This window comes from Syngnathus typhle, linkage group LG8, assembly GCF_033458585.1.
Source record: "Syngnathus typhle isolate RoL2023-S1 ecotype Sweden linkage group LG8, RoL_Styp_1.0, whole genome shotgun sequence".
Taxonomy (NCBI): Eukaryota; Metazoa; Chordata; class Actinopteri; order Syngnathiformes; family Syngnathidae; genus Syngnathus; species Syngnathus typhle.
The window spans coordinates 10,574,061-10,600,089 of NC_083745.1; the positions used below are offsets into that span (position 1 = coordinate 10,574,061).

At 40.0% G+C, this 26,029-nt stretch overlaps 2 protein-coding genes across 2 annotated transcripts in view; one reads left to right on the forward strand and one right to left on the reverse strand.

Annotated features, from left to right (window-relative positions):
• The window catches only part of vsir (V-set immunoregulatory receptor), a 292,760-nt gene that overhangs the window by 233,747 nt on the left and 32,984 nt on the right, over positions 1-26,029 (reverse strand). The window lies entirely within an intron of this gene.
• cdh23 (cadherin-related 23) overlaps positions 1-26,029 on the forward strand; it is a 113,803-nt gene that overhangs the window by 39,567 nt on the left and 48,207 nt on the right. The window contains exons 9-12 of the mRNA XM_061284542.1: positions 13,935-14,047; positions 16,361-16,549; positions 19,073-19,222; positions 19,627-19,785. Coding sequence (XP_061140526.1) covers positions 13,935-14,047; positions 16,361-16,549; positions 19,073-19,222; positions 19,627-19,785 — 611 coding nt within the window. The remainder of the gene's footprint in view (positions 1-13,934; positions 14,048-16,360; positions 16,550-19,072; positions 19,223-19,626; positions 19,786-26,029) is intronic.

Below are 26,029 nucleotides of genomic sequence, written 5' to 3' on the forward strand. Positions count from 1 at the left end.
GATGCAAGGACGTCAGTGGTACCAGTTTTGCCAGCTGGCTAGAAAGAGGCTGGCATTGCTTGATAAGCCTGGCAAACCACAGAAAATTTGGGGTGATAGAGATAGTCATTGTCAGACCATCTGCTGGATCATCACTTGACCCGACAGTGGGATGAAGGAATTTGACTCCATGTGTGGAACTTGAGCGTATGTGTAGTCATGCATTATTTTTGGAGTGGTGACACGTGAGAGCAAGGCCCTTGCGTGTTCTTTCATTTTTGCATGCATGCGACTTCTCCTGTTGAGTGCGCAACCTTTTTTTTTTTTCTTTTACAACGTATTGTAAACCGAAGTTGAGCGCATCCCCATCCTCGGTGTGATTCTGTGTAAACAGCAAGATATCTTGTTGTTAATATTTGTTTCAAAGTTGAAGGGACGAGTCAAGCTCCAGAGGAGAAGAGCATTAAAAAGACATTAATTACGTGCTGCAACGTATTCCCACTCAGTTAAAAATAAGTTATTGCCCTGCACTAAGCTCCTATGGGGCTTGATAAAATCATTATAAGTTTGAAAGATAATGAAAGTGGAAGGGTGATGCAGCGGCAGCATATAAAGGGCAGAAGGTCAAGGGTAGAGTGGATGACGATGTGTCACTGTCTCCACTTTGTTGTCAAAATAATACGAAGTGTACAAGAGTGCTCGTGTACGTGTAAAAAAAAAACATATCTATTACATCTCTCGTGGCTCTCATATTCCACTACATGCATGATTACTGACTTGACTCTGAAAAAAAACCATTGTGTTGCTCCTCACTGCGTGTCCTCAAAGAGATCTGCTTGTTCCTGCGGGACTTGTCTCATTAGCTCAGTAATTAAGATAAAAAGGCTCTTAATTGCAGTTGTGATTTATGTTAATTATTGTAGGGCTTAAAATATGGATTTTCTTTGCCTCATCCAATCAGAAATTATATCTGGGAATTTATGAACGCAAGAGGATTCCTCCTGCAATGATGCAGTTGTTTGTTATGATTGTGCGAAGATGGTGGAAGGGGAAGCACATGAAAGGGAGGAAAGGTCCACTACTCTGAGAAATAGGCCACCTTCTTTTTAGCAAAAATTCAAACGACAACTTAAATGTCATGCATTCCATATTTGGATGTTTGTCATATTCTTAAATCCTGCTCTCTTTTTAGCTCATCTTCATATTAGATGGCTGATATTAATTATCTTTCCCCTGTCATAACTCATACTCAATTTTTTTTTTTTTATTCCAACAAATAACAAAACATTTGACACATCCCAGGCTTGGCAATGCAGAGCTCCATAAAGTTCTTTTCAGTGTGTCAAAACTAACCTCAACCTAAATTCAGCAGTAATTATGTCATGTGAGTCTTAATCTATAAATAAGGAAGTTAAAGGTTAATAATTAGCTAGAGATTGAATTTTGTATCTCATCTGTTTCAGAGGTCATCAACATGGTGGCTGCGGACATGTTCGAAAAATATCTCATCAGTGGTGGGACGGTGTTATTTTCTATGAACGTCTATGAAGTGTTAATTTAAAAGTGTAAACACTGGCAGAATTTTTTAGGCATTAGATACGATGACTTCCACCAGCTAAGCATGTTCAGGAGATGTCTCCATTGAATGAGATTCATGAGGGTCGCCTCATCTCCCCTAATTATTTAAAAAGTCAGAATTGGGCTTCGTGCCCTACAGTGTGAGGCTCACTTTTAGCTGATCCAAATTCTAGTCATGCATGATGATTTAGCAGAATGTAGTTTGTTTAATAAGATAGTTATTCGTATTTGCTACCAGCTCTCACATTTTTTTTAATACTGTACGTGATTGGATACATTTCTTTATGTACAGACAATGACATTTCTGATTGCTGGAAATGACATAAATTCAGAATTAATTCTTTAACTCGTTAAATCTTGAATAAAATCTCAAGACACGCTGGTTTTTGCTGTTATCTCTCTACACGTTCTGAAATATCAATTCATCCCAGTGGTCATAAAAAAAGTAAGGGCAGGCAAAATATGTTCTATGTATATTTTACACAGGGCCATGGGTTATTTTAATGAAATCACAGCACAAACACTGACTGTCAATTTGAAATACTCAACTTTGGATAGACAATACTTTGAGGGTTGGACCATTTGTAACATTAGGCAGTAGGGATCATTTAACGGCACACTCCATTAAAATGACCCTATAAGAGACACTTTAATAGCTACTCTAATTTCTTTCCACTCATGTTAGCACCCTATGATATTTGATTTTTTCTTCTGCAGTACAAAAAATTCCACATCACTCATTATCCACTTCAAACAGCCTCCGAGGACATCGAGGCAAGCAAGTAGACAGTTTTGCCTCGTTTGAATGACATCAATGACCCACAGGAATGAAAGACACTCCAAAGCACTGAAGGCCTTGTCCTGACACCATGGCCACTTTCATATTCACATATAGACATATTCTGCATGTAACAATCGGGCTGTCCTTAAAATTAAACATACAACATAGATTTTTAAAAGGGTATTTGCAGTTTTCTTAATAATCACTTTTTTGTCGTTAAAGCTGTCAGTATGATCTGACAGTATGGTGCATAACACCGCTTCCGAGGAAAAACAACCAATAGACAATTATAGAATATGCAACTCCCCCAAAAAAAAGAAGAAAAAAAAGCTCATCCATTATGTGTACCGCTTGACCCCATAGGATTAGTTATTAACAATGACAGTGTCAGCTGTCATTGGGCTGTAGGGGGGGACACCCTAAACTCGTTGCCAGTCAATCGTGGAAAATTGCCCATCCCTCATTTGCAAATAATCCGACATAAAGATAACAAACAGAACCAGAAAGAAGGGACCTCCAACAACAGAGAAAATTCAGAATAGATATGGGATGAGCAACAATATCTAACAAAACTTAGTTAACATAGCGTTATAGTAACACTCAGAGATGGGGACTCGAGTCACTGTGACTTGGACTCGAGTCGACTCGAGTCGCTGTTTTGATGACTTGTGACTTGACTTGACAAAAATATCAAAATCAAAATCAGTAATTGCAGTGCAAATCCAAATTATTGTCATATTTTTAAAACAGATTAGACACATTGGACAATGATGGTTACTTAAAGTTACTTATATCTTGTCTTTTCAGGTTACTAAGATCAGATTCTGCGGGTAAAATTGCAATAATAAGGTGACTTGACTTGGACTTGACCTATTTAAGGACTTGACTTGGACTTGACTGGACCTATTTAAGGACTTGACTTGACTTGCCCAAGAAAAAAATGACTTGGGGCTTACTTGAGACTTGAAGGTTAAGACTTGAGACTCACTTGAGACTTGCACATGTGTGACTTGGTCCCATCTCTGGTAACCCTCAATCACAAATTTGTCACAGACAAACATTGATTCTTTGAAGTTGCAATCTTTTTTGTTGTTGTTATCTTATCAACGCGTGGCCTAAAACCAAAATTTTACATTATGATGAGAATTTCTAAAAAATGAAATCAAAAGAGTATAAAATCTTTTGACGGGACACGAGAAAAGCATTACCTTCTTGCAGAAGAGTAAATTCTTTCTTTAGTGCTCAGTAAAATTCTCAGTGACTTATATTACAGTAAGTTACAACATGAGACCTTGCTGTCTGCCAGGATAAGAGTTAATCTATTGTGTAAAGTTTGTGTAGCCTCACCACTGTGTTGTAATGATAGCATAAGAACAAGCAGCAAAAAAAAAATCTGCTGGCCGCCCCCATAAATGAAAGGACATCCCCGAAGCCTTTTATATCACCCTCTTGTTCATCTTTGTGTGCCTCCATCTCTTTTGTCACAACTAATCCCATCTTAAGTCTTTTTCCATCCTTTACATTTGGACAATCCTTCTTTCGGATTGCATCTGTTCTGTTTGAGGAATGGCAGCAAATACTCACCTCAAGGGGTTTTGTCTTAAAATTATCCAGGCAGAGTAATTGTTCAAATAGATGCAGCATGATAGCTTTCATTTTCATGTCATTACACCAAAAGTCAGCGGTGGTGAAAAAAATCACTCTGTACATACATGACTAATTTTTGCTCCATATACAGCGCCTTGTCAAAGTCAAAGTCAGCTTTATTGTTCATATGTCAAGACACACAAAGAAACCGAAATTCTGTTTCCTCCATCCCACGGTGACGAGACACAGTACACGATAAACATACAAGTAGACGACAAATAAGAAGGCACAAACAATAAATAATAAATAATAAATAAATAAAATGAGTGATGAGTAAATAATAAACAAATAACCCAATAAATAAGAGGAGCAAAACTGAGCCAGTGTGCGTACAGCAGACAGTAAGCATAGCGCAAAGTACAGGACGCTACGCAGACAGGGGGGGCGAGTTCAGGATCCTAGCAGCCTAGAGTATGAAGCTGTTGGAGAGTCTGGTGGTGCGGGAGCGCAGGCTCCTGTACCTCTTCCCAGAGGACAGAAGCTCAAACAAAGAGTGAGCGGGGTGACTCACATCACTCACAATCGTGGTCGCCTTGCGGGTTGAGATGGGAGGTGTAAATGTCCTTCAAGGAGGGGAGCGAAGCACCAATAATCTTACCAGCCGTGTTCACTATGCGCTGCAGGGCCTTCAAGTTGTAGTCAGTGCAGCCGCCACCCCAAACAGCAATACAGCTGGAGAGGACGCTCTCAATGGTGCCGCGGTAATTGTAGTCATGACGGCCGGAGGAGGCCTCGCTCGCCTGAGTTTCCGCAGGAAGTACAGGCGGCGCTGGGCTTTCTTCGCCAGTGATGCGGTGTTGGTGGACCGGGAGAGATCCTCACTGATGTACACCCCCAGGAACTTGGCGCTGCTCACTCTCTCCACCACAGCACCGTCGATGGTCAGCGGCAGGTGTTGGGTGTGACCCTTCCGGAAGTCCACAACAATCTCCTTGGTCTTGTCGACGTTCAGCAGGAGGTTGTTGTCCGTGCACCACGTGGTCAGAAGGTCAACCTCCAGCCTGTATTGAGTCTCGTCTCCCTTGGTGATGAGACCCACCAGAGTCGTGTCGTCAGCAAACTTCACTATGCGGTTGTCGCTGTAGGTTGCAGTGCAGTCATGCGTCAGGAGGGTGAAGAGCAGCGGACTAAGCACGCAGCCTTGGGGGGCCCCCGTGCTCAGCGTGATGCTGGCGGAGATTTTGTCGCCAACACGTACGCACCTGTGGCCTCTGACAGAGGAAGTCCAGTAGCCAGTTGCAGAGGTAGGTACTGAGGCCCAGCGTGTCAAGTTTGCTGATGAGGCGTTGTGGCACAATGGTGTTGAAGGCAGAACTGAAGTCCACATACAGCAATCTCACATACGAGTCCCTTCTCTCCAGGTGGGTGAGGGCCGAGTGGAGGGCAGAGCAGTTGGCATCCTCAGAGGACCGTTTGGCTTGGTACGCAAACTGGAAGGGGTCAATGGTGGGGGGGAGATTGTGGTGGTTGTTTTAAAGTGCTCTATAAATAAAGTTGAGTTTTATTTAGTTATTAGCTAATAAAGTATCTATCTAATTAGTGAAATACAGTGATCGCTTGCTACTTTGCGTTTCGTTTATCGCGGCTTCACTACATCGCAGATGTTTTTTCCAAATTGAAAAAAACATTTACAAGTCAAACTAAAACTTCTAAATTGAGAAAACGTGTCTAACCTTTAGGACAATGTAGTATTGCTCCAAATGTTCGTTTACATTCCTTTAGAAGTCCGTTTTCGCGTGTTAGCACGATTGCGAATTCGCATCTTTCCGCTGACTTGTTAGCCTGCCCAGTACTTCTTGTTGGTGACCGTACTTTGCGGATTTCACTTATCGCGGGTGGTTTTTGGAACCAATTACCCGCGATAAATGAGCGATTACTGTATATCTATCTATAAAATACATCATGAGTTACTATGAAATATCTGTTTCTTCAACTCTATTGCATCATGGTTGCTTGCTTCTTATTCCTCCATGTTGCCGCTGTTGACAAAATTTATACTTCCCACCACGACGGTAATCGAATTGAACATCCATCCTTGTTCTGAAGCAACCTTAAGACACCTGGAAAATATTTTTTACCAATACTTTGACAGGATGAAGATCATACATAAGTTCAGCTCACAACTACTAGTAAAGATACATTGTTATAACATAGGAATCCATTGTTTAAAATTGTCCCCCAGCTGCGATAAACTCTCGGAAACATAATTATTTCCCCCCAAACTTCTTCTTCGGAAGTATCTTTATCCGTCTGCCCTGTTACACCCCGATGCATTGACTCCGTTCTGCGATGGCCGAGGCTTATATCAGCAGACAAGTTGTAATATGGACAAGGCTAATACCTGTTATTCTGGAGGGAGCTCTTTTTGGGACTGCTGTGATGCTGCGATTTCTCTGCTTTTCAATTAGACGCTCTGAGGCTCTCCACAGCTTGTTGCTTTGTAATCTCTCAGACAAGACAGTCTACGGGAGACTGATCACCACACAATCCTAAGCCTAGTTGAGTTTCGAGTGGAGTGGGGTACTCATCATTGAGGTGCAGACCTCATCGGCATGAGTCATTTTTTTTCCCCTGCTTTAATGAGTCGTAGGAATTCTAGCAATGTTCATTCACAACATCAAGTATACCTGCAAACATCTGTTCAATTTTGTAATAGGATCCGATACATGAGCAGCATCAAAAAGTCCACCATTTCAAACAAAATAATGATTTGTTTTGATTGACACTGACAGAAAGGTAGAGTATTGAATTCACAATTTGTTCGATACTGTGGTTGCAGTCTGCAGTAGTGTAGTGCACCGTATCAAGCTGAGCTTTTTAAATAGTAGTCATCGGAAATTCCAAAGAAATTAGCATAAATTTATCAGAAAACCCCTCCAGTTGATTTGGTAAGACTAATTTCAAAAGTGAAAACAGTGACAGTCTATGAGTAAATATGTCATTTTCTTTTGTCTCTGCCTTACCTTTTTATGAATTTAGATGCCATTTACTGGTCATTTTTGATCATGTGTAAGTTATTAACATACTATTTATCATTTAATGGATTTATTACTCGAGTCAATATAAACTGTATATCGTCATTGTTGGGCAGAAATTTTTTCCACAAATCATGTTATTAGTCAGTTCCCACGTGGATCTGGTGTTTGTACAAGTGATTGACCGTTGCTATCTTGATGGTAAGATTATTACGGGATCCTCCACATTTACGGAGCTGCGGAGGATCCCGTTATAATCTTATCAGGAATGCATAAATGTGTAACAGAGAAGGCTGAGAAAGAGTGTCTAACTCCAAGGGGGTTACTTTGATGTGGAAAACCTTTTAGTTTTTACAATACGTAGTATTTTGTGAGTGACACCAGTGCTGGCCTTTTTTGGACATACACCGTATGATGAAGACAGAACAAATCAATACACTGTACATGATTTTTTTAAAAAGTTTAAAACTTCTAAAAAGTTTTACACTTTGTAAAATCAACTTTAAAATAAGAACACCTTGGAAGAGAACCAGTGTCATGGAATACAGTTTGTTCAACTTTGGTGATTCCACTGTAATTAATTAAACACAGGACTGAACACAATACTTTGTAATGCCGACAGTAAAAGTGCATAAAACCAAATACATCAATAACAGTATCCAGAAAATAATTGGCAAAAGTCATTAAAGGGTTTCCAAGATAGAAGTGAAACTGTGGTCAGTAGCTTAATCTGAACTTGCATTTGTTTATTCCAGGTTAGCATCAAATTGCAAGAAACTCATCTCTCAATACGGATACAGATTCCATTCACGGTTTGGAAGTACGCTGTGGCACTACATACAAGTCTTATATTAACATGCAGATGAACATGTTTGGACTGGGTATTTGATGTTGGCGTGGTTTGAAAAACAATAGCCCAAACCTTCTTATTAGTTTGATTTGCCTGCAAGAGTTATCCTTAAAAGTGACACTAATGTGTGTACATTTCGCAAAGCATACAAAATCTGTGCCTCAAGACACAGAGCTTTGGCTGCATGCCATATCGCATTACCAAAACGTCCCAGCTCCCCCGTGGTGTTGTCGCAAACGAGAGAAAACAGTTGTCACTGGATTAGTCATGGTGATTACACTTGTTTGGCTTTCCTCAAATGTTGATTTGTATTGAAAAAGTTATTGTCGTGCACTTGTCACGTGATTGAAACTGTGATCATATTTGAATGTTTTTTTTAAAACAACACACCTGTTTTGGGGTTTTAGTATTGCTGTTTTCTATTCCTATTTTGTTCCCTCTGCTGATTTTTAGTTACAAAGTAGGGCAGGAATAATTACAATTAGGAATCTGCTCTACGCCATCTCTTGCTCAGAATTAAAATATCCTTATAAATAAATCACAATGAATTTGCTCCCAACTTGTAATGCTTAGATTATTCAGAGCAGTGATGAGGAAATACTACAAAAGTTAAGCACAGTATGATTGTATCGTTTATTTTTCATGACATAACAGCCCCTGCCATTGTGCAAGCAATAACTAAGCATGAACAAACATCCAAAATATTGACCCTCCTCACATTTTAAAGTTGTGTTTTTAAACCACTCCTTTTATTGAGGAGAAATATATTTAATTATTCATTTGTGATTTTTTGTTCAATGCAAAAACAGCAGATTGATCCTTCAAATAGTCAAAATGCTTTTTACATTAGTTTGGAACATGTCTCACAAAAGTGAAATATGTTCATGACATGCTGTGGTCTATCTGATTGAGAACACATTTAAATACACACAAGAAATACAAAATTACAGCCTGAAAATATGAATGCCAAATTCCAAAAGTAATTTCTTCTGCTGGTGTGTGTCTGTGTGCTGCAGTTAAACCCCCCCCCCCCCCCCCCACACACACACACACACACCCCTCCGGGGTGTCTAATCGTAGTGTTCAGCCAGATCACTGGAGAACATTCTCTATCAGCAATTAGAATATGATTATATTTTCTTCCTTGGTGGTCCCTGGGAGTCACTGCGTGTGATTTCAGCCTGCCTCTTTCAACAAATTCAACCGTGGAGCCAATGTTAAAGTCACAAAACTCCATTTTATGCATACGTGTTTACAGAATGTTTTGTCTTATAATATGACACATTGACCGTATTTTCCGCACTACAAGGCACACCGGATTATAAGGCGCACCTTCAATGAATGGCCCATTTTAAAACTTTGCCCATATATAAGGCGCACCGGATTATAAAGCACATAGAATAAATAACTCAACATTGCTCAAACGTTAATGCAATCACAATATAGTAACACTCGAAATTGTGAAAACAATAACAATGTATCAATAACTCAACGTTGCTCAAACGTTTATATAACACAACGCACAAAATAAACACGTATAGCTTATTTGAATAAATTAGTCCTCATCCACAAATCCATATCGGTCCATATGTATATGTAAAGTGCACCGGATTATAAGGCGCACTGTCGGCTTTTGAGAAAATTGAAGATTTTTAGGTGCGCCTTATAGTGCGGAAAATACGGTAAGTGTAGGTGTCATGTCTACAGACGTAGGTGCTTATACCGATGACCTGCATAAGGAAGGGTTGTTGTAGATTCGTATTCCAGTCAGGTCAATGAAGCTGACGAACCAATTTCCAATTTAGCGGCACAATGCCCACACACACACACACACACACACAGCGACACCAATCATGATCAACATAGGTCTCAAATAGAAGAGAGCTTCTTGTCTTGATTGTTACCTCAAACATAAGACAAATTTAATATCCTGCCTAATTTCTGCCGTGTCAGACCTGGATGGGGAGCGTAAAGTCTGGGTTTCCCCGCCAAAGTTGCCGCCCCCACGACCCAACGCCAGATAAGTGGAAGAAAATGATTGCAGCTATTGATCATTTATGTGGCTTGCAATCTGTCTTATTATCCACTTGAGAAATATCTTGCTTATCTGGATGACTAGATTTTTCTATTCCGATCCATCCATATTGCACTGTAAATCCACACAACTTTTGTGACTACGGGTGTTGCTATGGGAACGATCTTGGCAAGAAAAGTTCTTAAAACAGATGTCACTCTAGTGGGCTGAGGAGCCTGGACATTAAATGGCATACGGACCTTGTGAATACAGCCGGTTCATTTTGGCTGCCTACTGCCCCAGGCAGTTTCACTCGCATGAATATCTTTTCTCCCCTTTGTGAGAGGGTGCAGAATTCTGGTCGAAATATTACCACAGTCACTGTTTGAAGCAGCTCTCGTGCATTCTTGCGAAGGCATGGTAAAAACTGATGATGCACATGGATTCTAAACTGTAGAGCAGATTAGTGCACGTTTGTGCTACCGACCTGAATATGAAGCATTTCGGATTTTGCAGGGTCAAAAAGAGAGACTGTGGTCGTAGTGCCCTGTTCAATTTGTCTACTGGTCAGAGCACTCTGACAAGGTTGGATCTTTTATTGCAAGAGCAGTCATGAGTCAGTCTTTATCATTTTACCTCTTAGAGCTGATCACTAATCGCTTTCCACAAAATTTGAAAATGGCACGGTTGTGTTTTCAGGTTCATCACAATTGATGCCAGCTTGTTACGCCAAAGATGAAAATGTAGGGAAGAGTTTTAGACAAGCTGTTATTGCTTTATAGTACCGTAATTTCCGCACTATAAGGCGCACCGGATTATAAGGCGCACCTTCAATGAATGGCCCATTTTAAAACCTTGTCTATATATAAACCGCACCGGATTATAAGGCGCAGCTTCAATGAATGGTCCATTTTAAAACTTTGTCCATATATACATTTGGCCCGCGGGCCGGACTTTGGACACGCCTGCTGTAGTGGCTCGATATTGTTCCATATATAAGGCGCACCTGATTATAAGGCGCACTGTTGGCTTTTGAGAAAATTGGAGGTTTTTAGGTGCGCCTTATAGTGCGGAAAATACGGTACTTTACATACTTATACTGTGGAACTGAAGCGATTGTATCTGATAATGGACTTATTCCATGAATTGCTTTTTTTCTAATTCTATTATTTCAACCTCGATTGTAATTACAATAAAGTAAAATAGACTGACGTCATTGTTGCAGAAATAAAAATTACCGTATTTTAGAAAGAGTATAAGCTTGCCAAGCTTTGCTATAACAGATAATGAAATAGGACACAAAATCTGTGTTTACCATGGAAATTATGGCAACATTTGGTACATATGTACTGTATCGTCACAGTTTATACTCGAGATGTATACAATACGTATTTGAGTGTCTATAGCTTACATGTCCAGTACAAATGAACATAAACTGACAAAACAAAACAAAAGTGCAGAACCATTACGACAATAAAATACTGTAATTGCAATTATATTCAAGCAGACCTTTCTCTTCTCCTTTTCTCCACATAATTCAGCTTGACATAATACTGTGTCACATTTATATCGTTGCCCCTCCCTCGGTACACCTTTTGGCCTCAATTGAGGTTAATTACCTCAGGGCTCAAATGGAGCTATCTTCTTCTGTCCCCACACTTGCCCTGTGCTCTTTCTTCTGAAGCTTCCCTCCCCTCAATTTCAGATTTACAGAGCAATAATAGAGCAGCGAATGGGGAGTGAGCAACACAGACATGGGTTAATCTGTTGATCCTAGCTGTTGTGCACTTTGGACTTAGCATCTGGGCGTACTGTATTTCTTCTCTACAAACTATCTGAAGAGAATGATTTCTAATCCACCAGAGAACAGATCAGGGTCATTATAAGAATGCACATGAAAAAAAGAGCAAAGTATGAAGCAATTTTTAGTAAGAATGCATGGTTGAAAGGCAGAGAAATATTGACAGAGCAACTGAATTTGTAATCATATGAGTAGCATTATTTTCTTATTCAAGTCTGGGGACTGACTAATAAAGGGGTGTCATTTTGGAATTGCTCTAAAATGGCCCTGAAATAATTAAATCTGTTCTTTTGAAAAGATAATTTGGGGACAGTTTCTGAGCTCTGTGGACAAGTGGTGGCTGTCATAATTTTTCATTCATAAATATGACAACGACGAGCATCAAACCCTTTGAATCATTGGAGAAAGCTATTCATCAAACACATTATTTATGCGCAAGCACATGCGCTTCATAGTATTTGTAGACATGACACTTTTTTATTCAAATAAAAATATACTTATTTCATTTTTATTATTCTGACCACAGCTGCCAAGCAACTAACCTGACATTTGAAATTAAATATTAATGATAGCTTTGCAGGTGCATTGGATACATCATCAAAACTGAAGGCGTTTTAGAAAACATACACACAGGAACTCTTTTGAAAAGCAATAACAGCAATGATAAAAAAAAAAAAAAACATTTCAAAGAACAGAAAACCAAAATATGCAACTTTTTATGTGAATGTGAACCAAACTAAAGTAATTCCATTGTTTGTCCATACAGTCACAAAGCAGTGAGTGCTATGTTCAATAATCTATATCCCTGTGGGTGAGGGAATGGAAAGCTGAAGTCTACATGACCTCAATGTGACCTTTCAGTCAAAAGATTCAATCATCCTACCTTGCGTGTAATTTGACTGTTGTGATGTGATGTCAAGAGGAAGCATACTTCTCATGTTTTGGTTACCTAGCAAAAAATAAATAAAAAATAGAAACAGATCTCCATATATGGAGTAGAGTTCTATCCCATGGCCAACTATGCCCGCTTTAATTCTTTACAGCTCTCGCATTAGATTCTGTTTGATTGTGATGGTTCACTTTTGTTGTTTACAGTGTTTACAGGAGTGTGATTTAATTTGATTGATGAAAGTCTAATCTGCAACAGGTTGTATGTGTGTGTGTGTGTGTGTGTGTGTGTGTGTGTGTGTGTGTGTGTGTGTGTGTGTGTGTGTGTGTGTGTGTGTGTTTGCATGTGTGCTATCCTCTATTGAGCAGCAGAGAATACAAAAAAGTTATAAACGCAAAGTTTGAGTGACTACCAAAACATGTACAATAAATGCCGATATTAAAAATAGTATGGATTTTTTTTTTTGTACTATTCCGCAATGCACTTCGTCAAATACTTTTGATTGTAATTTTCTTTGTAAAAAATGCATAGCAGTGCTGATGCAGTTCAACCCATCAAATTGTTGTTCTGCACTCAAGACCGTGCATACTGACTTTATCGTACATGAGCCACGTTTTCATAAGCAAGTGAATAGTTTTTGCTGAGCATGTTTGCAGAGTCTTCTGTTTCGTATACACAATGTAGCGGAGAGATAGAAGAGTTTGTGTGCTGTCAGCTGGTCAGGACAGAATATATTGACATAGGACGTAAGTGAATTACTTCCAGTTGGACTTGACTTGACTTTCAGGGTTATTTCATTCAGCTCTGTCCGTGCTATTGTTTGCCTTCTTATTGAGAAGATATTTTCGATAACATTCACATGTATGGCTTGTGTCTATCTACAGATTGCATAGGGGCCTCTCCAGCTCTCCGACAAATACACACTGGGCCTCTCAAAATGGATTACAATAAAAGCAAGAGAGCAGTGAATGTTTCTGAATAATACTGTATAGTATGGTGTAGTGTGTGTGTGTGCGTGTGTGTATCTATCAATCCTTTGTTCACATTAATGTTTGCATGTTATTATACAGCAATAAACATGACACGTTCCTCATATATAAAGTAAAGCTGGCAAAGAAAGTGCAGCAGGCAAGGGGCTCGGACTGTGAGGGATGAAACAAGTGGATGCAGTGTGAACAGGTTAGAAGTGGTGGGTCAGCCTAAGGTGGAGTGAAGAAAGGAAGAGCAGAAAATACATCCATATTGCATGAAAGAGAAATCCACATTGCTAGTCCACCACCTTCCCCTTCCAGGGGCTTCTGTGCTGCATCCCAGGGGTTCTGTTGAATTAAGCACAACGACAGTCTCGTTTGGCTCTCTGACGTTCTTATCGGGTTTTTTCTCGCTCACTCTCCATCCATCCTTCTGTACTTCCAACTAGGGAACACCAACAGTGTTTTTTCCTTGGACTACATAAGTGGTGCGCTGACAGTGAACGGCCAGCTGGACAGAGAAAACCCACTCTACTCAGCAGGATTCACTCTTACTGTCAAGGTGAGTTGAGAAACGGGGGCGGAAGGGTTGGAGTTGCATTCAACATATTTATGGATTATTGGACACCACTCATTTACTTAACTATGGGTTCAGTATATTGTTCAAGGATAGTTGGACATGGTCTCAATGGCCGGGCAATCGAACCTAGTACCGTATTTTCAGGACTATAAGGCACACCTAAAAAACAATAATTTTCTCAAAAGCCGACAGTGCGCCTTATAATCAGGTGCGCCTTATATATGGACCACTATTGAGCCACTACAGCAGGCGTGTCCACAGTCCGGCCCGCAGGCCGAATGTATATATGGACAAAGTTTTAAAATGGGCCATTCATTGAAGCTGCGCTTTATAATCCGGTGCGGCTTATATATGGACAAGGTTTTAAAATGGGCCCTTCATTGAAGGTGCGCCTTGTAATCCTGTGCGCCTTATAGTGCGGAAGATACGGTACCTCTGGGTTGGTAGAGCAGCACCCTACCACTGAACCCCCCCACTTATTCATGTGCAAAGGTGTATTTTTTACACAAATGAATACAAAACCAACATGCACAAAACTGGGTCGCAAACAGTTTCATAGAACAACCAAATCCATTTTGGTAATTATCTGAATAATGGTGCGTTATTATTCTTAGCGTTATTATTTTATCATGTGAGTCATTGGAACCGCCAAACCCAGAGAATAATTTTGGCCCCTTCCAGAAACCCAAATACAATAATTTGTTTTTGCTTATATTAATACAGCCCAATTGGAGGTCTATGCTCAACTTAGTGTTATTGTCAGATATGATCCTTGTGACATTGCTAAAACAAGGCACCTTTGCACAGTACTGCCCTTTTCGTTGTGAATCAGAAATTCACTTTCAAGTTCAAGAGTTCATCTAACACGGGTAGACTGATAGATAATGTGCTCTTGCACAATTCTCATCCTGATAATGTGCTAAAGCATTTGTGGTTTGATCCTTTGATAATGTCACTTTTGCAGTTTGGTGAGCAGTAAACAGCCTGCAGTCTGTCCAGAGAGGGTTTGTGGAACTGAGTAGCACAAGATAAAGGAATGGAATTTAGTACCCATGCTCATGTGCAGGGCTGCTCCCTCTCTTTTCTTCTTTGTCCTCCTTTTTTGAAGTAGATGCTGTCTCTCAATTCCTCTGTCCCTGCCCTGAGCCTAAAGTGTATCACGCTTGCCTTGCACACCCTCTATCTTCTCAACTTTCAACCTCTGCTTTCTGCGCCCCCTACCCCCCCCTCCCTCCAATAATTTCTTTTCAGCCACCATTGTGCACAATGTGCTTTGCAGTGTGCAAGAGGATGCGTGAAATGGATGTCAAATAGCCACTGAAAGTAGAAAGATACACAATCACAGAGCTTTTGTGACTTCAATGTTGAAGAGTAAAGTTCGATGTTATGTTGAGTCAAATAATTTGCACTTGAGTTGCACGGTAATGGTGCTTACGATATGACTCCCTAATATTCACCTATTTGCACATTCAGTAGCTGTTCATGTTCATACAAAACGTGATTGTGTTTTGGAATGGGAGACCTCTAGTCTCTCTCACGCTTTCTGGTCTAATGCAAAAAGTGATACTTGCAAACATATTCCAATCTTAGTTCATCTTTTTAATTGAAATCAATAATTTTAAAGGAGAAAAAAAGAATAAGTGAAAATGCTGTCACCCCAAAATGTATTTCTAAGATATAGATTTTTTTTTTCTTCCTACCTGCACTTTCTCTCTGCTGATGCTTCCTTGGTGATGCTGCTATTGATTTTTTTGCAAGGCAGAGTAATATGACTAATTTTTCAACTTCAGACTAAATAATGCTGAGGTTATGAAGGTAAAGTGCCTGGGATGATTGAGGCTGGATTTTCTTTATTTTCTGGACACAAGCCGTATGCTCTCCTGCTTGTAGCGCTCCACTATCAACTGTCAGACCATAGAAAGCCCAAGCCCATTTCTCGCTTTCTCCACCCCTCCCTTTTTTTTTCTCTTTGCAGAAGCTTCAATACTCAGACAGCCAGAGAGAGAAATTGTGTAATTAGGTCTTCTCAATTGAACTATTTTCTCTTAAATCTCATTGTGTCTGTGTGTGTATTGGTCTACACGTGCAGGTCCTCCTTTAGCCTCACTTTGGGCCCCTTGATTCATCCTGTGCTCTTTTTGATTCGATAAATGAAAAGCTGTAAATGCCTGTCTAGATTGTGTGCTGACAGCTCCGTCAGAAATTACATTTAATGTGACGTATTGTGTCTTTTATCTTTGTCTCGTCATACGTCTCCTCCACACAATGGCCTCTTCCTTTCTGGCTCTCCTTAAGGCCACCGAGTTGAAAGAAGATCGCAGCCCGTCAGACGCTACGGTCAGGACCACCTTCACCATCCTGCTGATCGACAAGAATGACAATGCCCCAAAGTTCAACAGTTCTGAGTACCGTGTCCGCATCACTGAGCTTGCCCAGGTGGGCTTTGCGCTGCCCCTCTTCATTCAGGCTGAGGACAAGGATGAGGTGCGTGGATGGTTGCCACTGCTAAGCATAATGTTGACTTATTAATGTTCTCCGTCAACAGTAATTGTTAAGACATTTTTAAACAGCACATGTAATGTTCCTGCCACTTCCCATTAGCCTTATCTATTTTCCAGACAGTCACAACACATGCGCAAACTATAAGCTTTCTTCTTTCACTCTATCTGTCTCGTTCTAAAATTCTGCGCACATGCTTGTGCACACAGCCGACACCTGCACATTGGACTTTGCTACAATTTAATTTGCTCTGGAAGAGATGGGACAGACCATCAAATTATGCCTAACGAGGAAAATCAATCACACGGGGTGCAGATAAGCAGAAAGCTAGTCAACTCTGATTGATTTAGGCATCGAAGCAGTCAGGGTGGAATTTGTCAGATAACTGCAAGTCAAGTGGTTGGTGAGGGAAGCAAGAGAGGAGAAGAGAGGTCGTAAAAATACGTAAACTAACGGGGACCCTGAGTGTGTTTAATATCTTGCTCAATTGATTGTGCACATGCATCGTGCTGCATAAGAATAGTTTGAACGTTTTAGCAAGAAAAAAATAATAATGATAATAATAATAATAATAATATAGATTATTGCAATTAAGTTACCACATTTCCCAGAATGGTTGCTTAAAATAGTACGGGATTTCAAATTTTTTCATTTATTTTTTTTATTTAATTTTTATTTATTTTTTTCAATTTCGTTAGTAAGTATTCAGAGGGGGAGGGGTGTAAATTTGTAGTATTTATTGTTGTTTTTAAAGGCTTCATTTTAGTTTAGTTCTCAAAAGATTTAGTATCAGTTTAGTTATTTGGTGTATTTCTATAACGACACATATTGTGAAGTAAAAACTTGACAAAATGCATTATAATCTTTTTAAAAACAACAACAACACACAAATTATAAAGTTACATACATCACTACGCTTACGTCTTGAGAAAATTTTGAACTGTCTCCCAAGAGGTATTCCACTGCTCCAAGCCACTTGCTTTCCTGTATCTGTGAGTCATAGTCAAATTAGACAGACGGACAGACAGACAGATTAAAATCAACCCCAAAAGCGTTTGCTCTTGTAATAATAGTTGTAACGTTGATAGCAGACATGCCAGAGGTTGCTGCATTCGTTTCAGCTGCACGTGCATGTTATAGAGGTAATTTGCTTTTGTTTTGATTCGCTGTTGTGATCTGGTAAAACCCACATGTCAGTAATGATGTGCACACTCATTCACACTCGGCTACACCTGAACAGGAATCTTACATTCCTGCAGTTTAGGAAATTATGGGCAGATGTTTTATTTTTGAGACTATGACACAAGCGGTAGTTACCTCTCTCTCCCACTCTCTGTTTGGCTGTTAGTTCTTTCATCCGTTCTTCCGCGTGGCTGGCATTTATAAAAAGTTAGTTTTTTTTCCTACTGGAACCTGTCAACAAACTTTGTGGATGTCACTCCTGACAGGGTACTTTTATCAGGGGCTTCTAAAGGCTGAAGTAAATGGACGAGCAATTATATTTATGGGCAGTTTGAGGTGACATCCCTGCATATCGGATGGTCTTTTAAATAGGAGCCATCAGCCACAATGGTTCTCACACAGATAAAAACAAAAACAAGGGGGCTATTTGAGCTGCCAGCAAAATACCAATCGACCAGCGCACTCATCTTCCTCTGTCTGCCACAGTGGTGCTGTGACCGGCTGCCCTGCAGCTTTCAAGAGGATGGGGGGGGGGGGGGGGGGGGCACCAGAGATGGTTTCTTGGCAGCCACGGACTTCTCATGGTCGTGGTGTCATTTTGACCCCACCTTGATTTATATTCATGCTTTTGTACTTGAGGGATTATCTGTGTTTGAAAGACAGACTAAAACACGAGCTGCTCCTTTTTTTTTTTTAGAGGTTATTTGGAATTTCATGTCGGATCAAAAAGTGTTTCCGCGCCATAGTTAATAATTGTAAAGTTCCGACTCTAGTGCCCCCTCTTTTTTAACTAAAACATCATCCAACATAAAGTCAGCAGCATTTTGTGAGCCAGAACCAAATCCCCGATGTACGTTTCTGCATTTAGCTAGATAGTCACGCTTGTCATCAACGATCATAACATCTCTTTCTGCTCATAAAACACTTCTTAAAAGTATTAAAACAAATAGAATCCTACACTTTGATATGTGTAGAAAGAATTACTGGAAAATCCCTTTGGAGACTGTCCAAACAAAATGTCCATACAGACAAAGTGATATCAGAAAGTAGCCGCCAGCATTGATCTTCTCTCTACCAATGTTTTAAAAGTTGCTTGAACTTTTTTTTAAAAAAAAAAAAGTGTAAACCTGTAAACGTTCGTAGATCAACGACAACTCTTTCTAATATTTAGACTCCACTAATAGTCTGCTTTAAGTAGCTGGGCTGATTTGCATCATAGAAATGCTAAAAAAACACATATGTTTGCTCTCGGTTTGTTTTCAGAAAAAGATGAGTTTGTTGTTGGTTAAATAATTTGTTATTTCTCTCTTATCTTTCCTGTGATAGGGGGTGAACAGCATGTTCCAGGTGTTCTTGACAGGGAACAACTCTGAATACTTCACCATCTCCCCCACGGCCGTACAAGGCCGTGCCGACATCAGAATTAGGGTTGCCATGCCACTAGACTACGAGCGCATCCGCAGCTACAGTTTTTCTGTGAGTTAATAACTCATGTGGTAACTTAACCAGAATAACAGATCTCTGGTTTGAGTCCAATTCTGAAAAGGAAACGAGGAAGAGGTGTGGAAAATGGACTCCTAAAAACATTCAATGTTAAGTGTAAAATCTCCTTGATGACACAAAGAAACATTCAGACTCCAAATTTCCTTGATGGACACAAAAGCGATTGAAAAGTTTGAAAAGTGATACACTTGTACGAAGTCCCACTCCACAACAATGAAGACTTTTTTGAACTCCAAAATTTCGAAATAAAAATTCTTTGAGTTCTTTCAAGCACATTTTGATGTGCACCTTCTGTGACCTTGAAACAGTTTGTGTCTGGTTAAAATGTACATAAATCTTGATATTATTGGTATAAATGTTTCTTTCTTTCTTTGCAGCTCTACGCCAATGAGTCCATGTCTGACCATGTGGGATTCGCTCGTATTTTTATTGACCTCATCAATGAGAACGATAACAGACCTATCTTCAGCAAATCTCTCTATAACATCAGCCTCCCTGAAAATACACCCAGCGGTACCTCACTGCTTCGTATTCTGGTGAGTGTTCAAAGAGTGAATGCTGAATGGCAAATTCTTAATGAATGACCACTTACCAACTAAATGGTAAAAGATACAGTAAACCTGTGTACTTGTTATGTCACTTACTTGAGCATGGGATCAGTATTGGAGAGCTCCATTGGCTAGGTTTTGAAATGGTATGTAATATCATAATAAATAATTCATATATTTTAAAAAAAAAATCTAAAACAGGATTCATCTTATTGTAGAAAATATATATATATATTATTATTCATTGCCAGGCAACACAAGCCGCCACACCTGCATTCCACTTGATTCAAGTGCAAAACCTACTGTGTGAAAATCAATAGTGTTTATAGACCAGTGCTCATGAAATGGAGATTGCAGGGCAATCTAATACCGATAGGTCTGGCTGATGTTGGTCTTGTGCAGCCTGCCTGAGAATATGGAGTACTGTTTGAAGCCCAAGAGAAAAAGATGTGAAGGCTCACACTGAGGTCTGTACATAGTCACCATTCGATGACGGTATCCATTGTCTCAAATACATAAAACTATGTAAACATTAAGCAGATGTTGCCCACTTATGGCGAGCTGTTCACCGAGAGAGCGAAACGGAAAGAACGTCATACACACAAACACATCTCCTTCAACTCCCTCAAAGTCAACACATGGCTAAAATCAGTGTCATTGCAGGCTTTGCTCAATTAGTGAGCCCACATGATTACAATCTAGCGTTGTGTGTTTGTCCGGTAATGTGTCATAGATTTGTTTACCCGCGTGAGTCTGTCATCATTTAGTTCATTAGTAGTTTAGACAGTGAGTTACAATGTTTGTGATGAAATGAATGCAGCGGGCACTTTATTTTCATGCTGCTGTCTGATGAAACAAGTTCACGGCCGGTGTCTTTGTGGTGGTCACGAGGAGTTATTTGAAGTTGAGGTAGGATTTTTCATCCATCTATTCACTTGGATGGCTAAATTCTGCCCATGTAAAGATGCTCATACATATTAGTTCTAAATATATTTTATGATTCATTTATCATTTGGGACCTGCCACCACTGCCAAAAGAAAAAAAAACAAGTCCTTGCAAAGCAAAATATTTTTTAGAGAAATGCGAAAATGAAAAAGTAATCGCTAGTAAATCATTTTACTTTCTTAAAAAAAACAGATTTAGATGACTTGTTATTGCAAGTCTTGCATCGACTCTCAAATGAACCTCTTGTGCGAGTATATTGTCACCAACTTCATAACGTGCCATTCATTGTTCTCCACGGCTTCATTCTCTAAACTTCTCTAAATGTGTTGAGAGACCCAAAGGTGTCAATTGTCTGCGAGAGGCAAAATAAGGTTGCCAGATGATTTTTATTGCAAAAAACAATGATGGCTTTCTCATTTTAATGGTGTGCATGTCCAGACATATAATACCTATACAATGACTTATTGCCAAACTAAATTGCCTATCATTGCAATAATCCTTGAAGTGGATGTAATGTCTGCAGTTGAATGAGTTTGTTTGCGATTGAGACAGCGTTTTCTCTGCTTCAAGCCATACTTAAATTCTCAAATCAATTAATTAATAATAAAGACTACATTATGAGGCTTGTCAGACATGTCATATCGGTGATTTTCAATGGCCTCTCTACTTGTTAGTGCATGACTATGCAAAATAGCTTAAATGCATATTATTTGTCATTATGTACTTTTCTGCAACATAATTTAGCGCTTTACAACTGTCCTCTAACGGTAGTGCTTGATAATCCATTGAATTGGTAAAAAAAATCTTGAATTTTGAGTTGACATGAAAATTGGAACTATTGATCAAGTATCCTCAGTAGATAATTTACACGTTCATGTTGAAAAAGAGTCATAAAATGAGTGTAGTATGTCATAAGTGATTGCTCTTTTTTACCTTGCCATAAATATTATTATTGTCAAGTAGTGTGTGCGGTGCTCATTTCTGTAGCTGTCGTAGTGTGTGAGAGAGAGAGGGTGGAGTCTTGGTAATGTTTATACAATGCTTTATACCTATGCTAATTGGAATTATGCATGTTGTTGCCAGCTCTTCTCAAAAGTGCCCAACAAGCAATCTGATAATGTTGCTGAAAGGCTTATTTTAGGTTAATATTCATTGCTCATCTGATCAGAGCTGATGTACAGAGGGAGCTGATGCATTTGGTAGTGCCCACTCCTGCATCCCCGTGGACACTTACGCCTAACACATAAGTACACACACAAACACAGCTGTTTAATATTTATGCTTTGCGGTGTTACTTATCAGTATAAATATTTATTGTGATTTACTCTTTTGTCTGTATCCGTTCCTCTCTCACTTCATCTCTTTGTGTCTTTTTTTTGTTTTACTCGTAAGACCCTAGACATTAGCAGCTGCTAATGTTAGTAGAAATCAACGGGATTTTGCAGTGGAGGGTTACAGAGAGTATCTCTCCTCTATCATTTTAATTAGTTTACGATTAGAATGTGAGTGTTTTTTGGCTGTTGATTTTCTTTCACACCAAACTCCCCCAAGTATGACTTGAGTGATTTTGATGAGTGCACTGTGACACGGTCATATCGGCACAGACAAGGACTCGCCCAAATTGTTTCCAGTTGGTTGATTGGGTGGGTGGGGTTGGTTCAAGTTGGGTTGAGTAGGGTTGGTTGGTTGGTTGGTTGGTTGGTTGGTTGGTTGGTTGGTTGGTTGGTTGGTTGGTTGGTTGGTTGGTTGGTTGGTTGGTTGGTTGGTTGGTTGGAGAGTTTTGCATGGGCACAGGGACAAAAAAAATGTTTGGGCAATGGAGGCCTGCTGTATCTTAAATCCGCAGAACGGCTTTTTTAGGTTGCCTCGTCCAACTGTTGGTTGGTTGGTTGGTTGGTTGGTTGGTTGGTTGGTTGGTTGGTTGGTCAGTGGATTGGCCAGTGGGTTGGTCAATGGGTTGGTCACTGTGTTGGTCACTGTGTTGGTCAGTGGGTTAGTCGGTGAGTTGGTCAATGGGTTGGTCACTCTGTTGGTCAATGGGTTAGTCGGTGAGTTGCTTGGTCGGCTGGCTCGCTGGCTGGCTGGCTGGCTGGCTGGCTGGCTGGCTGGCTGGTTGGTTGGTTGGTTGGTTGGTTGGTTGGTTGGTTGGTTGGTTGGTTGGTTGGTTGGTTGGTTGGTTGGTTGGTTGGTTGGTTGGTTGGTTGGTTGGTTGGTTGGTTGGTTGGTTGGTTGGTTGGTTGGTTGGTTGGTTGGTTGGTTGGTTGGTTGGTTGGTTGGTTGGTTGGCTGTCTCACTGTCTGGTTGGCTGGTTGGTTGGTTGGTCGGTCGGTCAGTGGGTTGGCCAGTGGGTTGGTCAGTGGGTTGGTCACTGTGTTGGTCGGTGAGTTAGTCGGTGAGTTGCTTGGTCGGATGGCTGTTTGGTTGGCTGCTCGGTTGACTGCTCGGTTGACTGCTCGGTTGGCTGCTCGGTTGAGCGATATTCCCTATGCCTGAGTCCTGCCAGTGACAAAACTGGTTTCCTATAGTGATAGTAATAGCATGAGGACATATAAAACAGTACATTAGGATATGAGCTGGTGTAGTGATTCATTTAAAAACGAGTTTAAGAACACGTTGAATTAGTCTGCATTTAATTTGTCGTGAAAAGATATCAAGCATTAACATATTTCATTACAAATAAATTGGGGTGATGTGCGGTTTAATCATGTCACTAAATGGGACATATGCGTGAAAAGAACATCCCTGCCCTAGTTCTGGCTGCATGTTAAGCATGTCTATTGTGACTATGTCATGTCTTGATTCTGCTCCCTCATCATTCGACGATACTGCTGCTACCACTTTGTTCCTTTTATTCAGCGTGTGTCGTCACAACTCTCTAATCTCATTCCTTCATCGTCGAGGACAGAGGCAGAAAGAGAGGGGGAGGATGAAGGCCTTTCAGCAACACGGAGGTGCCAGCTGATTTAAGCCTTTTCACTGGCAGCTCAAACTGGATCCACAGTTTGTGCATCCAATACAGTCCCCCACCTTTTTCTTTGCGCCTCTTTTCTCCTCTTCTGAGTTAAAGGCTATTTTTTACCTCTTCACATGTGCTTAGAATAATTATAGATTCCTAAATTTAATGGTGGATTTTTTGCCACTGTGCCACTTGAATACACGGGCAAATATCTTATAGCATAATGTCGTCTAGTTTAACACTGACAGACTACATTAGGAATTGTAAACACATTATATGATTACAATCTGAGAGCCTCAGTCAAATCTGATGTTTGTTAAAGCAGAATTTTAGCCAAGTGTGGTTAAAAGTACATGTGTTGTTTTCTGTTACCCAAAGTACCAACAGGCTTATCATCACCTTTAGGATAAAATATATGCTAAATGTAATTTATTGATCTCCACCAAAACGTAGTGGCCCCATTCTCTGGTCCATGTACACATCTATAAGATTTGTGAAAATTGGTTTTCTATATTCTCATCTCAGTTTAGGAGATTATCTTTAACCAAACTAGATATATACCAAAAAGTATATGTCCTGAAATAATGATAAGTTTATCGCAAACTACTGACCATTCTACATGATCCTATCGAGTGCCACACATACTCAGGTACTCATATTGTGAGCCATACACACATACGATAAGTGTGTTTGCCTGCTGGCCTCCCCTCTCTGATGGAAAGAAACACATCATTTAACCAAACTGGTCAACTGAAAACTAATTTCTCTTTTGTAGTTAGTGCCTGAGGCCCTGTGGGGGTTTTTAGACTTTATATTGGCAATCAGCAGCTCACTGACTTTTTGTGCGCCAACTCCTTAACAACTTTTTTGAAAAAGAATGCTGACGATAATGGTTAGGCGCAGTGGATATTTTAACCCTTTAACTTTCACAGTGCAGTCACATTTAAGCACAGGATCATTACTGCTGTCATCAAAACTTAATTTGGAATTTTATTATTCATTATTTGGTTTTCGTAGTTTATCATAATTCTAACATTGTACCTAAAGTAAAAGAACTAATGTATATGTAACATATACATTAAAAAATATATATACCGGCCATAGACACTTGGGGCTCTATTTAAACTGTGCATCAAAAATGTATATGAAGACAGTAAGATTTTCATTCGGACGCAAACCTAAAAATCACCCAAGGCTAGAAAACCAAAATCACTGCTCATATGCGTTTTTTGTTTGAATTTATGCAAAACTGAAATTTCACCGTCCAATTTTGAATCCTTGTCGAAAGAGAACTTAATGTACAGTATAATAATAATAACAAATGGTTACATAATACCTAGTTGTTAGGTAAAGTTATAGTTCAAACAGTTTTCGCATCCTTTGGGCTTGTTTGCATCTAAAGTTGAACGTCTTTGACTTGCAGTTGGCAAAGTGACTTGGCCACACTGTCATGCTGATTGTTCAGAGGATGGGAGTTAATGACTGATGGGGGGGAAAGAAAAGATGGCTATCGCTTTGACTTCTTAACCTCGCACCCATCTCTCTCTCTCTCTCTCTCTCTCTCTCTCTCTCTCTCTCTCTCTCTCTCTCTCTCTCTCTCTCTCTCTCCTTCCTCTCTCTCTCTTGCACTCTCTCTCTCTCTTTCACTATAGCTCCCCAGAGAAGCTTCTGTCGCTGCCTCGATAGCTGTCACGCTAACACCCCCACTGCTATCATTGCAGCACTTATGGGCCTGTCACTCACCTGGGAAAGAGGGAGCAAAAAAGAGACAGAAGCATCAAGGAGAAAGAGTGTGCACAGGAGATATGTAGTGCATGGGAAGAGGGAGGCGGAGTGGGGGGATGCAAGGCTGAAAGAGGGGGTAAAAACAGAAGGAATGTGTAGAAGATAAAGGAGAAGCGGGAGAAGGAGGGATGAATTGAAATTCAGAAATAAAGAGGAAGAGAAGAAGATGAGTTGCGTTTAAGGATGAGCTCTGAGACACAGCAGATGAAACCTCAGAGGTTAATAAAAGAACCTGACTGGAGTTCTAACGACTTTGTATGTATTTGGTGTCCCTCTTTGCAGAGTGTGCTTCAGTGCATTTGACAACAAAGGGATTTGGACATTAAAAAAAAAAAAAAAAAAAAAGAAATTGATTTACTATCCACAGTGATGTGGAGGATGGTCTCTGTGAGTTTTTTCTTTTATAAGAAGGGAAAAAAGCAGTTAGCTGCAGCCTTTATACTATCTCTTGAATTGTGATACATAATCACAACTTTTTTCACAAGACTATAGGGGTCATTGAGAAGTCTTCTTTGCCTTACCCCATCTGGGGTCATTACAGCAAG